At 37.6% G+C, this 20,515-nt stretch overlaps 1 protein-coding gene across 4 annotated transcripts in view; it reads left to right on the forward strand.

Moving 5' to 3' along the window:
- The window catches only part of SMG1 (SMG1 nonsense mediated mRNA decay associated PI3K related kinase), a 147,705-nt gene that overhangs the window by 46,335 nt on the left and 80,855 nt on the right, over positions 1–20,515 (forward strand). For all 4 annotated transcript variants that reach the window (XM_060172891.1, XM_007516538.3, XM_060172889.1 and 1 more), the window contains 8 exons: positions 6,542–6,755; positions 9,247–9,372; positions 10,318–10,390; positions 11,322–11,419; positions 13,757–13,930; positions 15,170–15,394; positions 18,875–18,976; positions 20,220–20,489. In XM_060172891.1, coding sequence (XP_060028874.1) covers positions 6,542–6,755; positions 9,247–9,372; positions 10,318–10,390; positions 11,322–11,419; positions 13,757–13,930; positions 15,170–15,394; positions 18,875–18,976; positions 20,220–20,489 — 1,282 coding nt within the window. The remainder of the gene's footprint in view (positions 1–6,541; positions 6,756–9,246; positions 9,373–10,317; positions 10,391–11,321; positions 11,420–13,756; positions 13,931–15,169; positions 15,395–18,874; positions 18,977–20,219; positions 20,490–20,515) is intronic.

Genomic DNA, 20,515 nt, shown 5'->3' on the forward strand with positions numbered 1-20,515 from the left:
GTAAAGTCAGTTTTTCTTAAGGTGATTCCCAAAGAATTGTGTTGGAAAGTACTCAAAATGCATTGTAGTAGATCAGAAAACCTTACTTCTTTTTATTTTTTTATTTCTTTCTTTTTATTTTGTATATAATTATTTATGTTCCCTTTTGTTGCTCTTGTTTTATTGTTGTAATTATTGTTTTTTTAAAATAAATTATTTCTTTATTGGGGAATTAATGTTTTACATTCAACAGTAAATACAATAGTTTGTACATGCATAACATTCCCCAGATTCCCATTTAACAATACAACCCCCACTATGTCATTCATCATCTTTCATGGACCTATATTCTCCCCACCCACCCCAGAGTCTTTTACTTTGGTGTAATACTCCAATTCCATTTCAGGTTCGACTTGTGTTTTCTTTTCTAATCTTGTTTTTCATCTTCGGCCTGAGACTTGAGATCATCCCATATTCATCCTTCAGTTTCTGACTTATTTCACTCAACATGATTTTTTCAAGGTCCATCCAAGATCGGCTGAAAACGGTGAAGTCACCATTTTTTACAGCTGAGTAGTATTCCATTGTGTATATAGACCACAACTTGTTCAGCCACTCATCTGTTGTTGGACACCTGGGTTGCTTCCAGGTTTTGGCTATTACAAATTGTGCTGCCAAGAACATATGTGTACACAGATCTTTTTGGATGGATGTGTTAGGTTCCTTAGGATCTATCCCCAGGAGGGGAATTGCAGGGTCATAGGGTAGGTCCATTTCTAGCCTTCTGAGAGTTCTCCAGACTGTTCTCCACAGAAGTTGGACCAATTTACATTCCCACCAGCAGTGCAGGAGGGTTCCTTTGACCCCACACCCTCTCCAGCATTTGCTGCTGTTACCTTTTCTGATGTATGACATTCTCACAGGAGTGAAGTGATATCTCATTGTTGTCTTGATTTGCATTTCTCTGACAATCAGAGACTTGGAGCATTTTTTCATGTGTTTCTCGGCCTTTTGGATCTCTTCTGTGGTGAATATTCTGTCCAAGTCCTCCCCCCATTTTTGGATGGGGTTATTTGTTGTCTTGTTGTTGAGTCTGGCAAGCTCTTTATATATGTTGGTTATTAAACTCTTATGGCATGTAAAAATCTTCTCCCATTCAGTGAGGGGTCTCTTGGTTTGGGTAGTGGTTTCTTTTGCTGTGAAGAAGTTTTTTAATTTGATGTAGTCCCATAAGTTTATACTTGCCTTAGTCTTCCTTTTCATTGGATTCGTTTCATTGAAAATGTCTTTAAAATTTATGCGGAAAAAAGTTCTGCCAATATTTTCCTCTAAGTATTTTCCTCTAAGATAGTTTCTGGTCTAACATCCAAGTCCTTGATCCACTTGGAATTTACTTTTGTATTTGGTGAAATACAGTGATTCAGTTTCATTCTTCTGCATGTTTCAACCCATTGTTTCCAACACCATTTGTTGAAGAGACTCTGCTTTCCCCATGTAATAGTCTGGGCCCCTTTGTCAAAGATTAGATGTCCATAGGTGTGGGGCCTCATTTCTGGGCTCTCAATTCTATTCCACTGATCAGTGTGTCTGTTGATGTTCCAGTACCAAGCAGTTTTGATGACAATGGCCCTATAATACAGTTTGAGATCTGGGAGTGTGATGCCTCCGGTTCTGTTCTTTTTTCTCAAGATTGTTTTGGCAATTCTAGGTCTTTTCTGGTTCCAGATAAACATTTGTAGCATTTTTTCTATTCTCCTAAAAAATGTGCTTGGGATCTTGATGGGGATAGCATTAAATTTGTAGATGGCTCTGGGTAATATATTCATTTTGATGATGTTAATTCTTTCAACCCTTGAACATGGAATAACTTTCCACTTCTTTGTGTCTTTTTCAATTTCTTTGAGTAGTGACTCATAATTTTCAGTATACAAGTCTTTCACAATTTTGGTTAGGTTTACTCCTAGATATTTTATTGTTTTTGTTGCTATAGAAAAAGGAACTGATTTCTGGATTTCAATTTCTTCTAGCTTAGTGTTTGCATAGAGGAATGCCACTGACTTTTGAATGTTAATTTTATAGCCTGACACCTTACTGTATTGCCTGATGATTTCCAAAAGCTTCTTGCTGGATTCCTTAGGTTTTTCCATGTATACTATCATGTCATCTGCAAATAAGGAGAGTTTGACTTCTTCTCTTCCAATCTGTATGCCTTTAATTCCTTGCTCCTGCCTGATTGCTATGGCAAGAACTTCCAACACTATGTTGAATAGTAATGGTGATAGTGGGCAGCCCTGTCTAGTACCTGATCTGAGGGGAAATGCTTCCAGTTTTTCACCATTGAGTATGATGTTGGCTGTAGGTTTGCTATATAGAGACTCCACTATCTTGAGGAATCTTCCATCTATTCCCATTTTTTGTAGTGTTTTGATCATAAAGGGACGTTGTATTTTGTCAAAGGCTTTCTCTGCATCTATTGATATGACCATGTGGTTTTTGGTCTTGCTTTTGTTGATGTGATGGATCACATTGATTGATTTATGTATATTAAGCCAACCTTGCATGTCTGGGATAAACCCCACTTGGTCATGATGAACAATCTTTTTGATATACTGCTGTATCGGTTGGCTAGAATTTTGTTCAATATTTTCGCATCTATGTTCATCAGAGATATTGGTCTGTAGTTTTCTTTTTTGGTTGTGTCCCTGTCTGCTTTTGGTATCAGGGTGATGTTGGCTTCATAGAAGCTGGCAGGGAGTATTCCAGTGTCTTCAATCTTCTGGAAGACTTTTAAAAGTAGAGGTATTAGTTCTTCTTTGAAAGTTTTGTAGAATTCATTTGTAAAACCATCTGGTCCAGGACTTTTATTTTTGGGAAGATTTTTGATAACTGTTTCAATTTCATTTATTTATTCTATTTATTTATTTATTTTTGATAACTGTTTCAATTTCATTTATTTAGCTGTGATGGGCCTGTTCATGTTATCCACTTCTTCTTTACTTAGTTTTGGAAGTTGGTAGGTATCTAGGAAATCATTCATTTCTTCCAGGTTCTCTAGCTTGGTGGCATATAGTTGTTCATAGAAGCCTCGCATGATATGTTGAATTTCTGCAGTGTCTGTTGTGATATCTCCTCTTTCATTTACTATCCGATTTATTTGGGTCTTCTCCCTTTTTTGTTTTGTGAGTCTGGCTAAAGGCTTGTCGATTTTGTTTACTCTTTTGAAGAACCAACATTTACTTTCATTGATCTTTTGTATGGTTTTCCTATTCTCAATGTTATTTATTTCTGCCCTAACTTTAGTGATTTCTGTCCTGGTTGCTTTAGGATTCCTTTGTTGTTGTTCTTTAAGATGTGCAACCAGGCTGTTTATTTGTGCCTTTTTTTGTTTCCTAATGTGTGCTTGTATAGCTATGAACTTCCCTCTTAGGACTGCTTTAGCTGTGTCCCAAATATTTTGATAGCTTGTGTCTTCATTTTCATTGAACTCTCGAAACATTTTGATTTCTTCCTTGATTTCCTCTTTGACCCAGAAGTTGTTAAGAAGTGTACTGTTGAGCTTCCACATTTTGGAACTGTTACTAATCTTTTGTTGATTGTTAAGTGTTAGTTTAATTCCACTGTGGTCTGAGAAGATGCTTGGGATGATTTCAGTGCTCTTGAATTGGCTGATGCTGTCTTTGTGGCCTAACATATGGTCTATCCTTGAGAATGATCCATGTGGATTTGAGTAAAATGTGTATTCCAGTTTCTTGGGATGAATGACTCTGAAAATGTCCAATAGTTCTAGTTTATCTATCTCTTCATCTATCTCTTCCTTATGTCTTTACTGATGATGATCATCCTGGATGATCTGTCAAGTTGAGATAGTGGGGTGTTGAAGTCCCCTACTATGATTGTGTTACTGTTAATATATTGCTGTAGCTCTTTCAGTAGAAGTTTGATGTATTTAGATGGCTTCTCATTGGGTGCATAGATATTAATAATTGTTAAGTCCTCTTGATTGACTGATCCTCTGAGCATTAAGTAGTGTCCATTCCTATCTTTTTTAATCTTATCTATTTTAAAGTCTATCATGTCAGAGATGAGAATAGCTGTTCCTGCCCTTTTTTGTGGGCCATTGGCTTGTATGATAGTTTTCCATCCTTTCACTTTAAGTCTGTGTTTGTCTTGTTGAGTTAGGTGAGTTTCCTGTAGACAACATATTGTTGGGTTGTGTTTTCTGATCCATCTTGCTACTCTGTGTCTTTTAATAGGTGAATTCAGGCCATTGACAATTATTGATATCCAAGACTGAAGATATTTTAACGCCATTCTTGTAGAGTTTTAGAGTGTTTTGATATATGTTCTATTTGTGGTGGTCTGGTTGTTTATAGGAGACCTCTCAGAACTTCTTTCAGGGCAGGCTTGGTGATGGTTGCTTCCTTCAACTGTTGCTTGTCTGAGAAGGTTTTGATGCCTCCATCTAGTCTGAATGACAGTCTAGCAGGATATAGTATTCTTGGCTGAAAGCCTTTCTCATTGAGCACTCGATAGATATCTTGCCATTCTCTTCTGGCCTGTAGTGTTTGTATGGAGAAGTCTGCTGCTAGTCTTATGGGTTTTCCTTTGTTGGTGACTCTTTGTTTTTCTCTTGCAGCCTTGAGGATCCCTTCTTTATCCTTATTCCTTTCCATTCTAAGTATGACATGTCTTGGTGTCTTTAGGTCTGGGTTAATTCTGTTTGGGACCCTCTGGGCTTCTTGAATCTTTATGTCTTTGGTGTTGTCTAGACTAGAGAAATTTTCAGCTATTATGGCCTGGAGAATGCTTTCTTCCTCTCCTTCTCTTTCTTCCTCTGGTAAGCCAATAATGCGTATATTGTTTCTTTTGAAGTCATCCCATAGGACTCTGTTGTTGTTTTCAGCATCTCTTAATCTCTTTTTGAGATCTCTTACTTCTTTTTTAGTTGTCTCTAATTCATCCTCAATCTTGCTAATTCTGTCTTCAGCCTCATAGATTCTATTCTCTCTGCCCTCTACTGCTTTCTGGAGTTCATCTATTTTGTTGCCCTGCTCTGATACTGTTTTAGCTTGTTCAGCTAGTTGCCTTCTTAGCTCAGCGATTTCAGCTTTCAGCTCTCTAATAACCATGAGATTATTAGAATTTTCTTCCATATTCTCATTTGTTGTTCCTGTATTTCTGATTACAATTCTTTCAAATTCTTTACTCACTCCTGTTATTATTTCCTTAGCTAATGTTTGGATGTTGAACTCCTTGTTTTTTGCTTCACCCTCTGAAGGACTTTTAGCTGGACTCTTGTCCTGGTTCGAGTCTCCAATATTTTTTCTTGTTGTTTTAACCATTTTATATATTATGTTATGAGTTCCCTTTATCAGTACTTTTCAAATTATTGATTACTATTGCCTAGATTGACTTATGTCTAAGTAATTTAATTAAAGGGTTTACTGTGGTGGAAGTTAACAGTTTTTTCCATCCCTCAGTTGGAGCTCAGTGGTATAAAAGCCTCTTTTTTTTTCTTCCCTGTAGGCTATGGGAGCCTGGGGGCTTTTAAAACTATCAGTAGGCTTCTTAGCTTTATCACTGACTCCTGACCAAGAGATAAAGCAGGGTGTGGCAGAGATAATCCAGTGGTTATGCAAAGAGACTTTCACAGCCCCTCAGCTCTGCCACTGAGGTATAGGTCTTCTCCTGAGTTTCCTGGTTAGATCTCTGTCCCCTGGTGTCCCTCCCTGTTGCTGCTCCAGATTCTGAGGGTAGTAGCAATGGAGACTCAGAGTTGCACTTGGTGAGTCTCTGGGGAGTCCTTTCCTCCCTTCAGCTGTCCCCTTGTTGGTGGAGCAGACTGGAGGTGGTGTCTCCACTGATAAACTGTTGAACTGTTAGCAGTCACTTAGTCTCTCCTTAGGCCCCTCTCTCCTCTCTGTCACCAGCCACACGTGTTTGTACTCACGGGTGATTTACTGGGTTCCTCTGGTCATTCTAGTCCTGTCTTGTTTCGGTCCGGGTGGTCTCAAACCTTACTTCTTTTTAATGGCTTTATTTTATATAGTTAATTAGAAATGTATTTTAGCCAATGTTAACTTTTTAAATTTATCCTTTTTTTACCATTTCCTTTTTTGTGTTTGCATGTTGAATGTTATATGTTGCATATTTACAGTTTTTTGTTGCCGTACATATATATGGTGGTTTTTCTTTAACTTTTATTTAAAAAAGGAAACACTGACATGGTGTGTTTTATCTGACCAATTTTTACTGATTTTTTTCTGTGAATTATTTAAAGTTGTTTAAGATGGAATTTAATACGTGACTTTATTACTTGATCTTTCCTGTTTGTAAATAATGTATTGTATAGAAGAAAGTTAACAGTATAAAAAGGGTACCTCTGGGTACTATAGATTAGAGGAATCAAGGTAATATTTAAGGTGCATACAATCTCAAGCTTTTATGTAGTTTGGGAAGAAAAAAATTTAAATTATATTAAGACATTCTTTTATAAGGTGTCATTCTTGTCATCTTTGAAAGCTTCTTATGTGTTTTATTTTGTTTCTGTTAATATAAATAGCAGCAAATTGCTTCAGGAGTTGAGACAGGAGGGAGCTTGCTGTCTTGGCCTTCTTTGTGCTTCTCTGAGCTATGAGGCTGAGAAGATCTTCAAATGGATTTTTAACAAATTTACCTCATCTGCAAAGGATGAGGTTAAACTTCTCTACTTATGTGCCACCTACAAAGCACTAGAGACTGTAGGAGAAAAGAAAGCCTTTTCATCTGTAATGCAGGTAAGAGTGAAGGCAAGATGTGATAATGTGCTTAGCAAGATAGTTAAGTTTCAAATGTCTTTTGAAAGACTTCTTAAATGAAATATAGCATGTGGGTTGTCTATTGATAGTAAATATGATATAAATAAGATTACTTTCTGTATTAGGGTGAAAAACCTCATAAGTATATTTCAAGTAAATCAACTTTTAAATGTTGTCTTTTCACTTTATAGGCCTTTAGGCTTGATGTTAACAAATTTTTGTTTTAATTTTTTCCCGTTATTAGGGGGATTGATGGTTTATAGTGACAGTAAAATACTGTCGCTGGTACATATGTAACATTTCTTACGTTTTCCACATAATACGCTAGCTTCCTACCTAGGTCCTCCTCAAAATTTTATTCTTGAAAAATATTTTATTTATTGGACTGAATAACAGAGAGGAATGCGGAGACAGAGAGGGAGAGACACAATAAAACTGCAGTTCTGCTTCACCACTTATGAAGCTTTCCCCCTGCAGATTTGGACTTGGGGCGTAACCATGTGTCTTTACACATGGTAATGTGTGATTAACCAGGTGAGCCACTGCCTTGCCCCATAATTTTATTCTTAAATGATTGCATAAATGAATATTGGCCCAACTTAATATTATTTCACTTTTTTAGATCTCTGTATTAAACAACTATTTGCTACTTAATTCTGAGGAAAGCCATAAATTACTAAATTTTGTTAGTAATTTTAAATTTTGGGTTTTAAAAATACGTTTATCTATATATTCCCTTTTGTTGCCCTTGTTTTATTGTTGTAGTTATTATTGATGTTGTTGGATAGGACAGAGAGAAATGGAGAAAGGGGAGGACGGGGGAGGGGGGGAGAAAGATAGACACCTGCAGATCTGCTTCACTGCCTGTGAAGTGACTCCCCTGCAGGTGGGGAGCCGGGGTTCGAACCGGGATCCTTAAGCTGGTCCTTGTGCTTTGTGTGCCACCTATGCTTAACCCGCTGCGTTACCACCAGACTCCCAAAAATTTGTTTTTTTGAAGCATTGTTTTAAAGTATGTGGTTTTGCTTCTTTACAACTTACCCATGTACATGGTTGACACTACCGTGTGGCCTCTGCGCCTCTCCCCCTTCACCCCCATTTTTTATTCAGAGAGATAGCAGTGGGAGATAGAAATAGAGGCAAAATGGTGATCCAGGAGGTGGCACAGTGGATAAAGCATTGGACTCTCAAGCATGAGGTCCTGAGTTCAGTCCCTGCCAGCACATGTACCAGAGTGAGGTCTGGTTCTTTCTCTCTCTCTCCTCTTTCTCATAAATAAATAAAAAAAAAAGAAAAGAAATAGAGGCAAGATGAAATACCAGCACCACTGTGTTATCCATGCAGCTCTTCTGGTGCCATCCGTGGTGTTCCTGTGAGGTGCTGGAGCTTCAGACTCAAATACAGGTGACCTGTCTCCTGGCTCCTCACTTCCGTATTTCTGTAGTTGACTCTGAGATGACTTTTATAGCTTTTGTTTTATGGGATCCAGGAAATCCATTCAATTGGTTCATGCGTTATGTTTGATGATGTGCCTCTCTTGTATCTCTCTCTTCAGTAGAATAGATCTCTATACCTTTTCTGTTCTCTTTATTATATAGATATGTAGTCTGCTTTCTAGGTTCTCCCACCAGATTGAATTGAAACATTTTGGTCATGAAAACCTCCTGGGTATACACCTTAATACTGCATTACACTGGCATGATAGGCACATAACTTCAGATTGTCTCTTACTCTGGTTGAGATGAACATGTCATTGTGAAGCCTTATTATTCCTTTGTAATAAGGTCTTGATGTCATGAAATCTTCTGAATTTCATGTTATTATTCAGTGACTTTAGATTCATATTTTGTGCCTGAACAGGTTATAATATTGACTGTTTGAAAGTGATAGGTTCTGGATTCTAGGATTTCTCCTATATTTAAAGTAACAGTGTATCAATAAAAAAAAAGTTTTTCCTTTAAAACAAGATTTTTAATAGCTGCAAAATACTCTTAGTGGTATGTTATGCATTTAAGAAGTATATCTCTATGGAATAGTACCATGAGCCTGCTTGCTTATGTATCAGAACCATGTTAAACACTTCTAAATCATTCTAATTCAAAGCAAGTACCATTATCCTAAAGCATAAACTATATAAATTGTGCTCTGTATTCTGAATTGGAAAGTTATTGTGTTACTCTGGATAAGTTTCTCAAGCACTTGTTAGTTTTTTTTTTACTAGAAATTTAATCATCCAAGTTAGTAGACAGAGCTTTTAGGAATAGTGTAAATAGGCACTAAAGACAGAAAAACTATTTATTTTCAGTTTAATAACATAATGGAATAAAATGTTTTAGAGCTTTGGGAAACTGAAACTAGAATATTTTTATTAGCACAATCAGTTTTGTATACAGTTATTAGCAAGTAATTAAAATAATTTGCTTTTGTTTTTATTAAAGCTTGTTCATGATTTGTAACTTTTATTTTTTAGCTTGTAATGACCAGCCTACAGTCCATACTTGAGAATGTGGATACACCAGAATTACTTTGCAAATGTGTTAAGTGCATTCTATTAGTGGCTCGATGCTATCCTCATATTTTCAGCACTAACTTTAGGGTGAGTTGCCTAATCCCTACTTTCATATGAATGGGGTGAGGATTTCGTTGTATGACTCTAGGGAATTAAATAGAAAATAAAGGTTATATCCTTTTTTAAGTTTTTTAAAAACTATCTGTATATTTATTTATTCCCTTTTATTGCTCTTGTTGTTTTATTGTTGTAGTTATGAATGATGTCGTTGTTGGATAGAACAGAGAGAAATGGAGACGGGGAGAGATAGACTCCTGCAGACCTGCTTCACCGCTTGTGAAGTGACTCCCCTGCAGGTGGGGAGCCAGGGGCTTGAACCAGGATCTTTAGGCTGGTTCTTGCACTTTGCGCCACCTGCGCTTAACCCGCTGCACTACCGCCCGACTCCCCCTTTTAAACTGTCTTTATGTATTGGCTAGAGATGGCCAGAAATCGAGAGGATGAGGGAGATAGACACCTGCAGCACTGCTTTACCACTTGCAGAGTTTCTCCCTGCAGGCAGGGACAGGGGCTTTTGAACCCTGATCCTTGAGCATTCATTGTAACTTGTACTCAACCAGGTGCACCACTACCCAGACCCAAAAGGTTATATCCTTTTGATTGTAATCAGTGTTTGAGGATCTGGGGTTGAATGTTGCAGTAATGTTTTATTAAAAAACACACCATCTGGGGCACAGGGATGCAGTGAGGAGGGAGAAGTCAAAACACTTCTCAGTCTGACAAGCCTGGGGATTGAACCTGGAGTCTTAAGCCTGCAGTTCTTTTGTGTTATCATTGTAATAACTCTGTATTCCCCCTCACAAAACATTTCATCATTGTTATGAGTAAAGCTGTATTATTCATTCTCCTGCCTTTCAATGTTCACATAATGTCAATTAGATAAACCCTAAGATACTTTCTGGTATTTCTTATTGTGAAGTAGTCCACAAGTAGAATGAAGTGAGACCATAATGTCTCTTTGTCTCCATCCAGGATACAGTTGATATACTAGTTGGATGGCATATAGATCATACTCAGAAACCTTCCCTCACACAGCAGGTATCTGGTAAGTAAGAATTTGCCAGTCATTTAAGTGTTATTAGAGGACTGTGGTCGCTGAAAGACCAGCTATTACCATGATTTTTTTTTTTTTTAGGTCTACCAGGAGAGAATTTTTCTTTTTTCTTTTCTTTTTTTAAAACACACCAAACCAGAGCTTACCTTTGGCTTAAGGTGGAATAGGGGATTGAACCTAGAACTTGCCTTGAAGTCAGGTCCTCATGCTTGAGAGTTCAACACTACCCATTGAGCCACCTCCTGGATTACATAGAATATGTTTTATGGTGGTCCGGGAGGTTGTGCAGTGGATAAAGCATTAGACTCTCAAGCATGAGGTCCTGAGTTCAAGCCTTGGCACACATGTACCAGAGTGATGTCTGGTTCTTTCTCTCTCTCTCTCTCCTATCTTTCATCATAAATTAAAAAAAAAATTTTTTTTTGAAAAAAATGTGTTTTAGGGGGTCGGGCAGTAGCGCAGTGGGTTAAGCACGTGTGTCACGAAGTGCAAGGACTAGGAGTAAGGATCCTGGTTCCAGCCCTAGGCTCCCCACCTGCAGAGGAGTCGCTTCACAGGCTGTGAAGCAGGTCTGCAGGTATCTATCTCCCCACCCCCATCCCATCCCCCTACCCCTGTCTTCCCCCTCCTCTCTCCATTTCTCTGTCCTGTACAACAACAGCATCATCAATGACAATAATAATAATCACAACAACGATAAAACAATAAGGGCAGCAAAAGGGAAGAAAAAAGTAGCCCCCAGGAGCAGTGGATTCATGGTGCAGGCACCGAATCCCAGTGATAACCCTGGAGGCCAAAAAAACAAACAAAAAAGATGTGTTTTAGGAGTGGGCAACTTAACCTTTTAAAATTAGACTCATATGTTCTTTTAATTTGGGCTTAATTTTTCTTACTTTTTAGAATTTTCTTATATGTTTCCTAGGGTGGTTGCAGAGTTTGGAGCCATTTTGGGTAGCTGATTTAGCTTTTTCTACCACTCTTCTTGGTCAGTTTCTAGAAGACATGGAGGCTTATGCTGAGGTGAGTATATACAAACTTCAATTTCTAAAAGTTTAGTTAAGAATTGTACCCCTCTTATTCTAGAGTCTTGCCAGTGTTTCTATTTTATAGATAAATTAATAAAAAGTTTAGTTAAGAATAATAACCAAGGGACCTGGTGTTGGCACACCTGGTTGATGTGTACATGTTATAAGAATAGCAACCAAATAAACTTTAAAATAGTGCCAGATTTATTTTTAATAAATAATTCACATGATCTGATATTTAAACAGAAAATGTAGACCATTGTATCAATAGTGTGTGTATATCTCTCTTTTCTTGCCAACATTTTTGCTTGGACTTTGAGCCTGCATTAGCCTACTGCTTCTGGTAGACATTTATTTATTTATTTATTTATTTTTAAAATAGGAATAAGAGACTGAAAGAGTTTCACTACAGCACTACCCTACTATTCGTGAAGCTTTCTCTTTGCATAGAGCCTTCATGTAGTGGCCAGGGTCATGAGTCTAGGCTCTTTTATGTGTGGTAAAGTGTGTCTTCTGTGCCAGGTGAACTATCTCCTGGTCCCTATTGCAGTTTACCTCTCCCTCTCTCTGCCCACCATGTTGCTTACAATTATTAAAGTGAATAAATCTGATTTTGCAAAACTTCAAATAATCCTGGCAGCTAGTAGTTTTCTGATGACTTTATTTATTTACTTAAGATTTTTATTTATTCATGAAATAAATAGATAGGCAGAGATAAAAAGAGCCAGACATCATTCTGGTACAGTGCTGCTGGCAACTGAACTCCAAACCTCATTCTTGAGAGCTCAATGCTTTGTCCACTGTGCCACCTCCCAGACCACTATGATAATCTTTTCTGTAGTTTACTCTTTTTTTTAATTTAGTTTTTAAATTTATTTCTTGGATAGAGACAGCCAGAAATTGAGTAGGTAGGGGAAGATAGAGACAGACAGCTGTAGCTCTGCTTTACTGCTCGTAAAGCCTCTCTCCCCCCAGGTATGGATCGAGGACTTGAGCTTGGGTCCTTGTGCATTGTAACGTGTGTATTCAGCCAGGTGTGCCACGACGAGGCCCCTTATAGTTCACTCTTAACTTACATATTTAACCAAAAGAATTGAAGTTAAAATGATGTTGTACAAACCCCCCAGAGCTGTCCATTTTGCCGCTATTGGGGATGTTGGGTCACATGTAGGAGGAAACTTGATTTCAACTAGCACTTGAAGATATGTTGCAGAAAAACCAGAAAATCTGATGTGTCCTGTCAGTTTTTGTTCTTTATTCAGATTTATCATACTTTCATTGGTGGCTAATGCTTGTTTAGCTTCTTCGTTGTATCTTCATTACTTTGAACTATACCAACCTATGCGATCCCTTTCTGAGAAAAATGTTTAATCATCCCCCTCCCCCTCCCTCTTTTTTTCTTTTTTTTTCTTGCCTCCAGGGTTACTGCTAGGGCTCAGTGCTAATTCTATCAATCCAATGCTTATGGTGGCCATCCCCCCCCCATTTTATTGGGTAAGGTTTAGAGGAGGGGGAAATACAGAGGAAAAGAAAAACACCTGTAGACCTACCTCATCACTTGTGAAGTGTCCCCCTGCAGGTGGGGAGCCGGGTGCTCGAATTCAGGTTCTTGCTCTCATCCTTGCACTTGGTACTATATGCACCTAGCTGAGTGTGCCACTGACCAGCCCCCATATTTAGCTCTTTACTCACCTTTTAAATTGATAAGCATTTGCTTCTCGGGAGCCACCCATTTTCATAATAACTCTTCCCTTTGATTTCTACAAGACTAATTTATTTTAGTGCTTAATTATATTTAAATATATATTTTCATATTTCTGTTTTTGACTAATAATTCCTGCATTTCCTCCCCCCCCAACTGATTTTTTTTTTTTTTTTAAAGATGATATACTTACTTGTGAGAGAATGAGGAGGAGGAAGCATCCAGAGCATCACTCTGGCACTTGAAATTTTGGGAATGGAATTCAGGACCCTGTTCCTGGAAGTTTAATGTTCTTTCCATTGCTCTTCCTCCTGGTTTCTCTTAACTAAATTTTAAATCTGTAGACCAAGCCATCATTTTTTATCTATATGCATGTTGTTGTTGTGGGATCACTGTGTTTAGTTGAATGACTGAAAGAACACTTAGGATGAGACTTTGGCAGAAACCAACTAGGGGACTGCAAAAGTTTCTGGCTTCATTTGTACTTAAATTTGTACTTCAATATTCTCCCCAGAAATTAAGTTGATAGAAGAAGTTACTTCTTTTATCTGTTGAAGTTAATAAAATCCTTAAAAAAAAAAAAAAAACCACTTTCCCATTGAAATAAGTATGTTGTGAATTCACATCTAGGATCTCAGTCATGTAGCCTCTGGAGAGTCAGTAGATGAAGACGTTCCACCACCGTCTGTGTCCTTACCAAAGCTGGCAGCACTTCTCCGGGTATTCAGTACTGTGGTGAGGAGCATTGGGGAACGCTTCAGCCCAATTCGAGGCCCCCCAATTACTGAGGCATATGTGACAGATGTAAGTATTTCATATTGTATATGCTTCTTTACTTAGTAGAGTATAATATTAACACTTTGACTAGCATGTGTGTATGAATACTTCTGGATACTTATATAACCAGAAAAGCTTCTGATTCTTTAATATTAATTGTACTTTTATTTTATTTATTTTATTTTTGAGAGACATGCAGAGAGAGAAACACCAGAGCACTGCTCAGCTGTGGCTTATGGTGGGGCGGGGAGTTGAACCTGGGACATCAGAACCTCAGGAATTAAGAGTCTCTTTGCATAACCATTGTACTATCTACCCCCCACCCCATTAATTGTACTTTTTGCTTTAAATTATTGAGTCTCTTATTTTTTCAACATTGTGGACAATGTACTACAGAAAAATCTCTTGAGTACTTTTCTCTGACCATGACAATTTGATAACCTAATATCAAAGAATATACCAGTGTAAGAATTTAATACATATGGTAATCTGAGACATGGTCATATACTGTATTGCCGTGTTTCAGCAGCCCCAGAGTTTGCTACACTATTAATGGGCCAGTGAGTGGTTCATTGTAATAAACATGAGAGTTGAGACTGTGATTATACTCTGCTTGAATAAAAAGAGAGTCAGCTTTATACAGTCATACAGGGGGTTGTCTTTTTTTTTTTTTTTTTGTTATTATCCTTGTACATTGGTAACATGTGCTCAACCAGGCCCAGGGGGTTTGTCTAAATAATGAAAAAAAAAAATCTGTTGGTATAAAACTAGTTTTTATGAGCATTTACTTTTCTTGAACATATTGCTAGATAAAATAACTTCATTTATATATAGTTCTTGGTAAGTTAATTCTTTATTTGAACAGAACTGTCAGTACTAAAACTATAACTAAAACTAACAATTTGATACTTTAACCTGATAAACATAGTTTCATAGTTTTATTTTTTCACAGTAAAGTGGTTGTATAATAATAGAGGTGCAAAAGATTAAATAGGAAAGAATGTATGTGTGGATAGGAATTAGAAATAAGGGAAATAGAGGATAGTGAATTACATTTCTTGTTATGGCAGTACTCTAGGAGTTTTTAGGCAAGATCACTTTTGTGTAAAGTAACACAAAATTGTCATTATTCTACTCCAAGAGAAGAATTATGAAGAGACCACTGACATATTAGGCAGTCTTTGATTGAAGCTGTGCTAAATACATTTTTTTCCCTGAAGAAGCATGTAAATTTTTTTAAAAGCTGCTTGTTTTCCCCATTTGCAGGTCCTATACAGAGTAATGAGATGTGTGACGGCTGCAAACCAAGTGTTTTTTTCTGAGGCTGTATTGACAGCTGCTAATGAGTGTGTTGGTGTTTTGCTCGGCAGCTTGGATCCTAGCATGACTATACATTGTGACATGGTCATTACATATGGATTAGATCAACTGGAGAATTGCCAGACTTGTGGTACAGATTATATCATCTCAGTCTTGAATTTACTCACATTGGTATGTGAATTTTTTGTTGTTGTTGCTCCTTTGGGGGTGAGGTAGGAGTAACTGGTATCAAAGTCAGTGTCTCATACATATGAAGTCTTTACTTTGTCACTGAGTTAGATCCTTGCCCTATGTTGCATTTTACTGTTTATTCTTTCCCTTAAATTTCTGTGGAAGAGATTAAAGCTTTGGTTGGTGTATTATTATTAATAATATTTTTATTTTTTTTGCCATACCACAGCTCAGCTCTGGTTTATGGTAGTACTAGAAATTGAGCCTGGGACCTCAAAGACTCAGTAATGTAATAACCACTGTACTGTCTCCCCAGTCCAGAATACCATTACTCTTCCAAGTCAGTATTAGGGTTTAATGGTTACAGTACAGTTGACATGATAAAATTCTCATCTCTTCATAATATGTGTCTGTAAAGTACTTTCAGTTCCAGCTTAGGTCCTTTCCTACCATCTTGTACCAGGGTCTCCAGGATGCTCATCTCTGTTTTCTAGAGTCCTTTGTTTTGGTGCAATATACTATACCCAGTCCAACTTTTCACTTTGTGTTTTCTGTATCTGTCCTTGTTTCTTTAAGTTCCATCTATGAGTGAGATCATTTGGTATTTGTTCCTCTCTTTTTTTTGGTTTATCTCACTTAGCACGATTATTCCTCCTCCCTACCTTTTATTATGGATATTTTTATGCTAACTAAAAAATAGTTCTGTTGTTGCAAAAAAAAATTTTTAAAAGATTTTATTTATTAATGAGAAACATAGGAGGATAGAGAAAGAGCCAGACATCACTCTGGTACATGTGCTGCCGGGGATTGAACTCAGGACCTCATGCTTGAGAGTCCAATTCTTTATCTACTGCGCTGCCTCCTAGACCACTAAAAGTCTGATTTTCACAGTGGAAGATTTTCTTTCTTTCTTTCTTTCTTTCTTTCTTTCTTTCTTTCTTTCTCTCTCTTTCTTTCCTTCCTTCCTTCCTTCCTTCCTTCCTTCCTTCCTTCCTTCCTTCCTTCCTTCCTTCCTTCTTTCCTTCTTTCCTTCTTTCTTTTTTTACCAGAGCACTGCTCAGCTCTGGCTTATGGTAGTGCAGGGGATTGAACCTGGGACTTTGGAGCCTCAGGCATGAGAGTCTGTTTGCCTAACCATTATGCTATCTACCCCTAAAATTTTTTTTTTTAATTATTTTTTATTGGATAGAGAGAGCCAGAAATTGAGAGGGAAGGGAGTGATAGGGAGGGAGAGAGAAGGAGATATACCTGCAGACCTGCTTCAGGACTCGCAAAGCTTTTCCCTAGCAGGTGGGAACTGAGGACTCGAACCCAGGTCCTTGCACATTGTAATGTACGCTCAACCAGGTGTGCCACCACCCAGCCCTGTATTGTGAATCTCCACACACCTATAATCCAAAGGTATAATTACAAATACTTGGGACACCAGGTTTTATCTAGGTCTACAACTTTCTGCCTCCTCCTTGCCATCCCTCTATTCCCATGTTGATCATTCCAAAGCAATGGAATGTCTAGGTGACATTCTGCTGAATATTTTTGACAAAGTCATAAGTTTCTTTTGCCAATGTGGAAATGCCAGTGCTAGGATACTGTTTATATATGTTTTAAATGTATGCCATATCCCCACCTGCAGGGGGAAAGCTTTGCAAGCGGTAAAGCAGGGCTGCAGGTGTCTCTCATTCTCTCTCCCTCTCTGTCTCCCCTACCCTCTCAATTTCTGGCTGTCTCTATCCAATAAAGATAATTTAAAAAAAAATGTATGCCATATGAATTCATATGAGAACGTTGAGAGAATGAGAACACAGTACCACTCTTGTATGTGCCATGCTGGTGATCTAATCAGGATCCTCAGGCACATAAACTCCCAAACCTTGCCAGCTGTGGTATTTCCTTTGCCAAAATTCTATATATCTTAATTGCACAATGTAAAGGCTTTAAAATGTAGGCTGTAAAGTTCTGCCTGTCTTTCTACTTGGGGCTAGGGGAATTTTTAGGTTTGCCAAAACAGTGAGCCTGGTGGTCCGGGAGGTGGCACAATGGATAAGGCACTAGACTCTCAAGCATGAGTTTGATCCCCGGCAGCACATGTACCAGAGTGATGACTGGCTCTTTCTCTCCTCCTATCTTTATCATGAATAAAAAAATAAATTCTTAAAAAAAAAAAAAAAGACAAGAAAAAAAACCAACAACAGTGAGCCTGAAGCTTCCATATACCTGTCTCCCTCATTAGTTTCGCCCTTTCACCAAAATACTGCTTTCGTATGGTGTGAGTCAAATTGGCACTGTATTATCACTTCTTATATATTATTTGTATTTATGATTATGCTTAGTCTATTTTTGTTTCTGAATATTGCATAATCACTTGATTTTTAATCGTTTTTATTAGTGATTTAATAATCCCCTTTTCTTTTTTTGCTACCGGGGTTATTGCTGGAACTTAGTTACTGCACTATGAACCCATTTCCCTGGCATCCATTTTCTTTTTCTTTTTGACAGAAACAGAGAAATTGAGAGGGAAGGGGGAGATAGGGAGAGAGAAAGATACCTGCAACCCCACTGCAGGTGGGGAAAGGTGGCTTTAACGTAGGTCCTTATACACTGTAATGTGTGCCTTTTACCTGTGTGCCACCACCTGGTCTGTAATGATTTTTAAGATGACCAGATTACAGGCCTATGTTCCACACCTATTAGCACAGTGTCTTATGTGGCACAAAGTCTGGCTACTTTTTTTTAAATAAGTTCATAACACATTAAAAATTTTTTAATATTTATTCATTTTCCCTTTTTGTTGCCCGTTTTAGTTATTGATGTCGTCATTGTTGGATTCAGGACAGAGAGAAATGGAGAGAGATGGGGGAAATAGAGAGGGAGAGAGAAAGATAGACACCTGCAGACCTGCTTCACCGCCTGTGAAGTGACTTCCCAGGAGGTGAGGAGTTAGGGACTCAAACCGGGATCCTTCTTTGGGTCCTTGTGCTTTGCACCACCTGCGCTACCGCCAGACTCTCCCACAACATTTTTATTGCAACTTTTCATTCATGATTAATAGTGGGTTGAAAGATTGTTAGATGACAGGATGTATAGTTTCATACTGTACCCATTGACATATTATTAACCGAAATCCATGGCTTTTAGGTTCATTGTATTGTACATTCTATGGATTTTTGACAACTGTTTGTTGTCATGTACTTATCATTACAGTTTAGTTTTGTCACTTTCAAAATCCCTTGTGCTTCATTTACTCATCTCTTCATCTGCTGAAACTCCTAGTAATCACTGATTTTTTACTGTCTCTTTAGTTTTGTTTCTAAAGTGTCATGTCATTGGAATACAATATATAACCTTGTTAGATTTATTTCCTTCCATAGTACACTATCCATTGCAGGTTCCTGAAAGTGGTTTTGCTACTTGATAGTTGCTACTTGATAGCTCATACCTCTCTCTGCCTTTATTATTTCTTTCATTTGTTTTATTTTTTAGATTGTTGAACAGATAAATACAAAACTGCCATCATCATTTGTAGAAAAATTGTTTATACCATCATCAAAACTACTTTTTTTGCGTTATCATAAAGAAAAAGAGGTAAGTTATACATTGTTCCTTTTGTTTGTTTTCCTCAATTTTTATTTATTGGGTAGAGACAGTGAAAAATCTAGAGGGAAGGGGATGATTGAGAGGGAGGGAGATAAGACACCTGCAGCACTGCTTCAGCACTTGGAAAGCTTTCCCCCTTCAGGTAGGGACTGGGTCCTTGTGCATTGGAATGTGTGCTCAACCAGGTATGCCACAACCCATCCCTGTAAGTTATACAGTGACTTATATATATAATGACTTAGGCCATTGAAGAATTTTACTTATGTTGCTTAGTAGGCTATTTAAATAAGATGTAGTGACGTGGTCCAGGAGGTGGTGCAGTGGATAAAGCATTGGACTCTCAAGCATGAGGTCCTGAGTTCAATCCCCGGCAGCACATGTACCAGAGTGATGTCTGGTTCTTTCTCTCTCTCCTCCTATCTTTCTCATTAATAAATAAAATCTTAAAAAAAAAAAGATGTAGTGACATAATATTTTATTTGGAATATGGTGATGGTAGTGATTCATTCATTTCACTTAATATTTCTTGATTGTACTGCTGTATGTGTTAGTCATTTACCAGATACTCTTGAGATTTCCATCAATTATTAGTTAGGGACTGGGTGGTGGCACACCTGGTTGAGCACACAGATTGCAGTGTGCAAGGACCCAAGTCCAAGTCCAAGTCCCTAGTCCTCTCCTGCAGAGGGAAAGCTTCACAAGCATTGAAACTGTACTGCAGGAGTCTCCCCCCCCCACTTCCCTCTTCCTTGTCAATTTCTCTCTTGTCTCTATCCAATAAATTAACAAAATATATAAAAGTTTAAAAATTATTAATTTGTTGACTACTTTGTATGTTGTAAATAAAACTTTATTTTTAGCTTCTTAACCTAGGTTGAGCCAAAACCACTTTGTTTTTTGATTCGATAAGGGGAAACCTATCTCTATAAACTGCTTCTGGCTTCTGTGAATTTTAAAAATTTCACTCTCACACACAGAAACATCTTACTGATAAGTATAGTTTTAATGATTTCTTTTTATTATTGTACTTGGTTTTTGAACAGTGAGTATATCCACTAATTGATTTGCCTCATGACTTTATTTCTTCATTGGGGGATTTATGTTCTTACAATTTTAAATCTATATTTTATATATCACTTTTATGAAATCTCTTTAAGGTTGTTGCTGTTGCCCATGCTGTTTATCAAGCAGTGCTATATTTTATATATCACTTTTATGAAATCTTTTTAAGGTTGTTGCTGTTGCCCATGCTGTTTATCAAGCAGTGCTAAGCCTGAAGAATATTCCCGTTTTGGAAACTGCATATAAGTTAATTTTGGGAGAAATGACTTGTGCTCTAAACAACCTGCTCCATAGCCTACAGCTTCCTGATGCCTGTTCTGAAATAAAACACGAGGCTTTTAAAAATCATGTATTTAATGTGGACAATGCAAAATTTGTGGTTATATTTGACCTCAGTGCACTGACTACAATTGGAAATGCCAAAAATTCATTGATTGGGGTGAGTCTTGTAGTGAAATTGTTTTA

This window comes from Erinaceus europaeus, chromosome 15 (genome assembly GCF_950295315.1).
Source record: "Erinaceus europaeus chromosome 15, mEriEur2.1, whole genome shotgun sequence".
NCBI lineage: Eukaryota > Metazoa > Chordata > Mammalia > Eulipotyphla > Erinaceidae > Erinaceus > Erinaceus europaeus.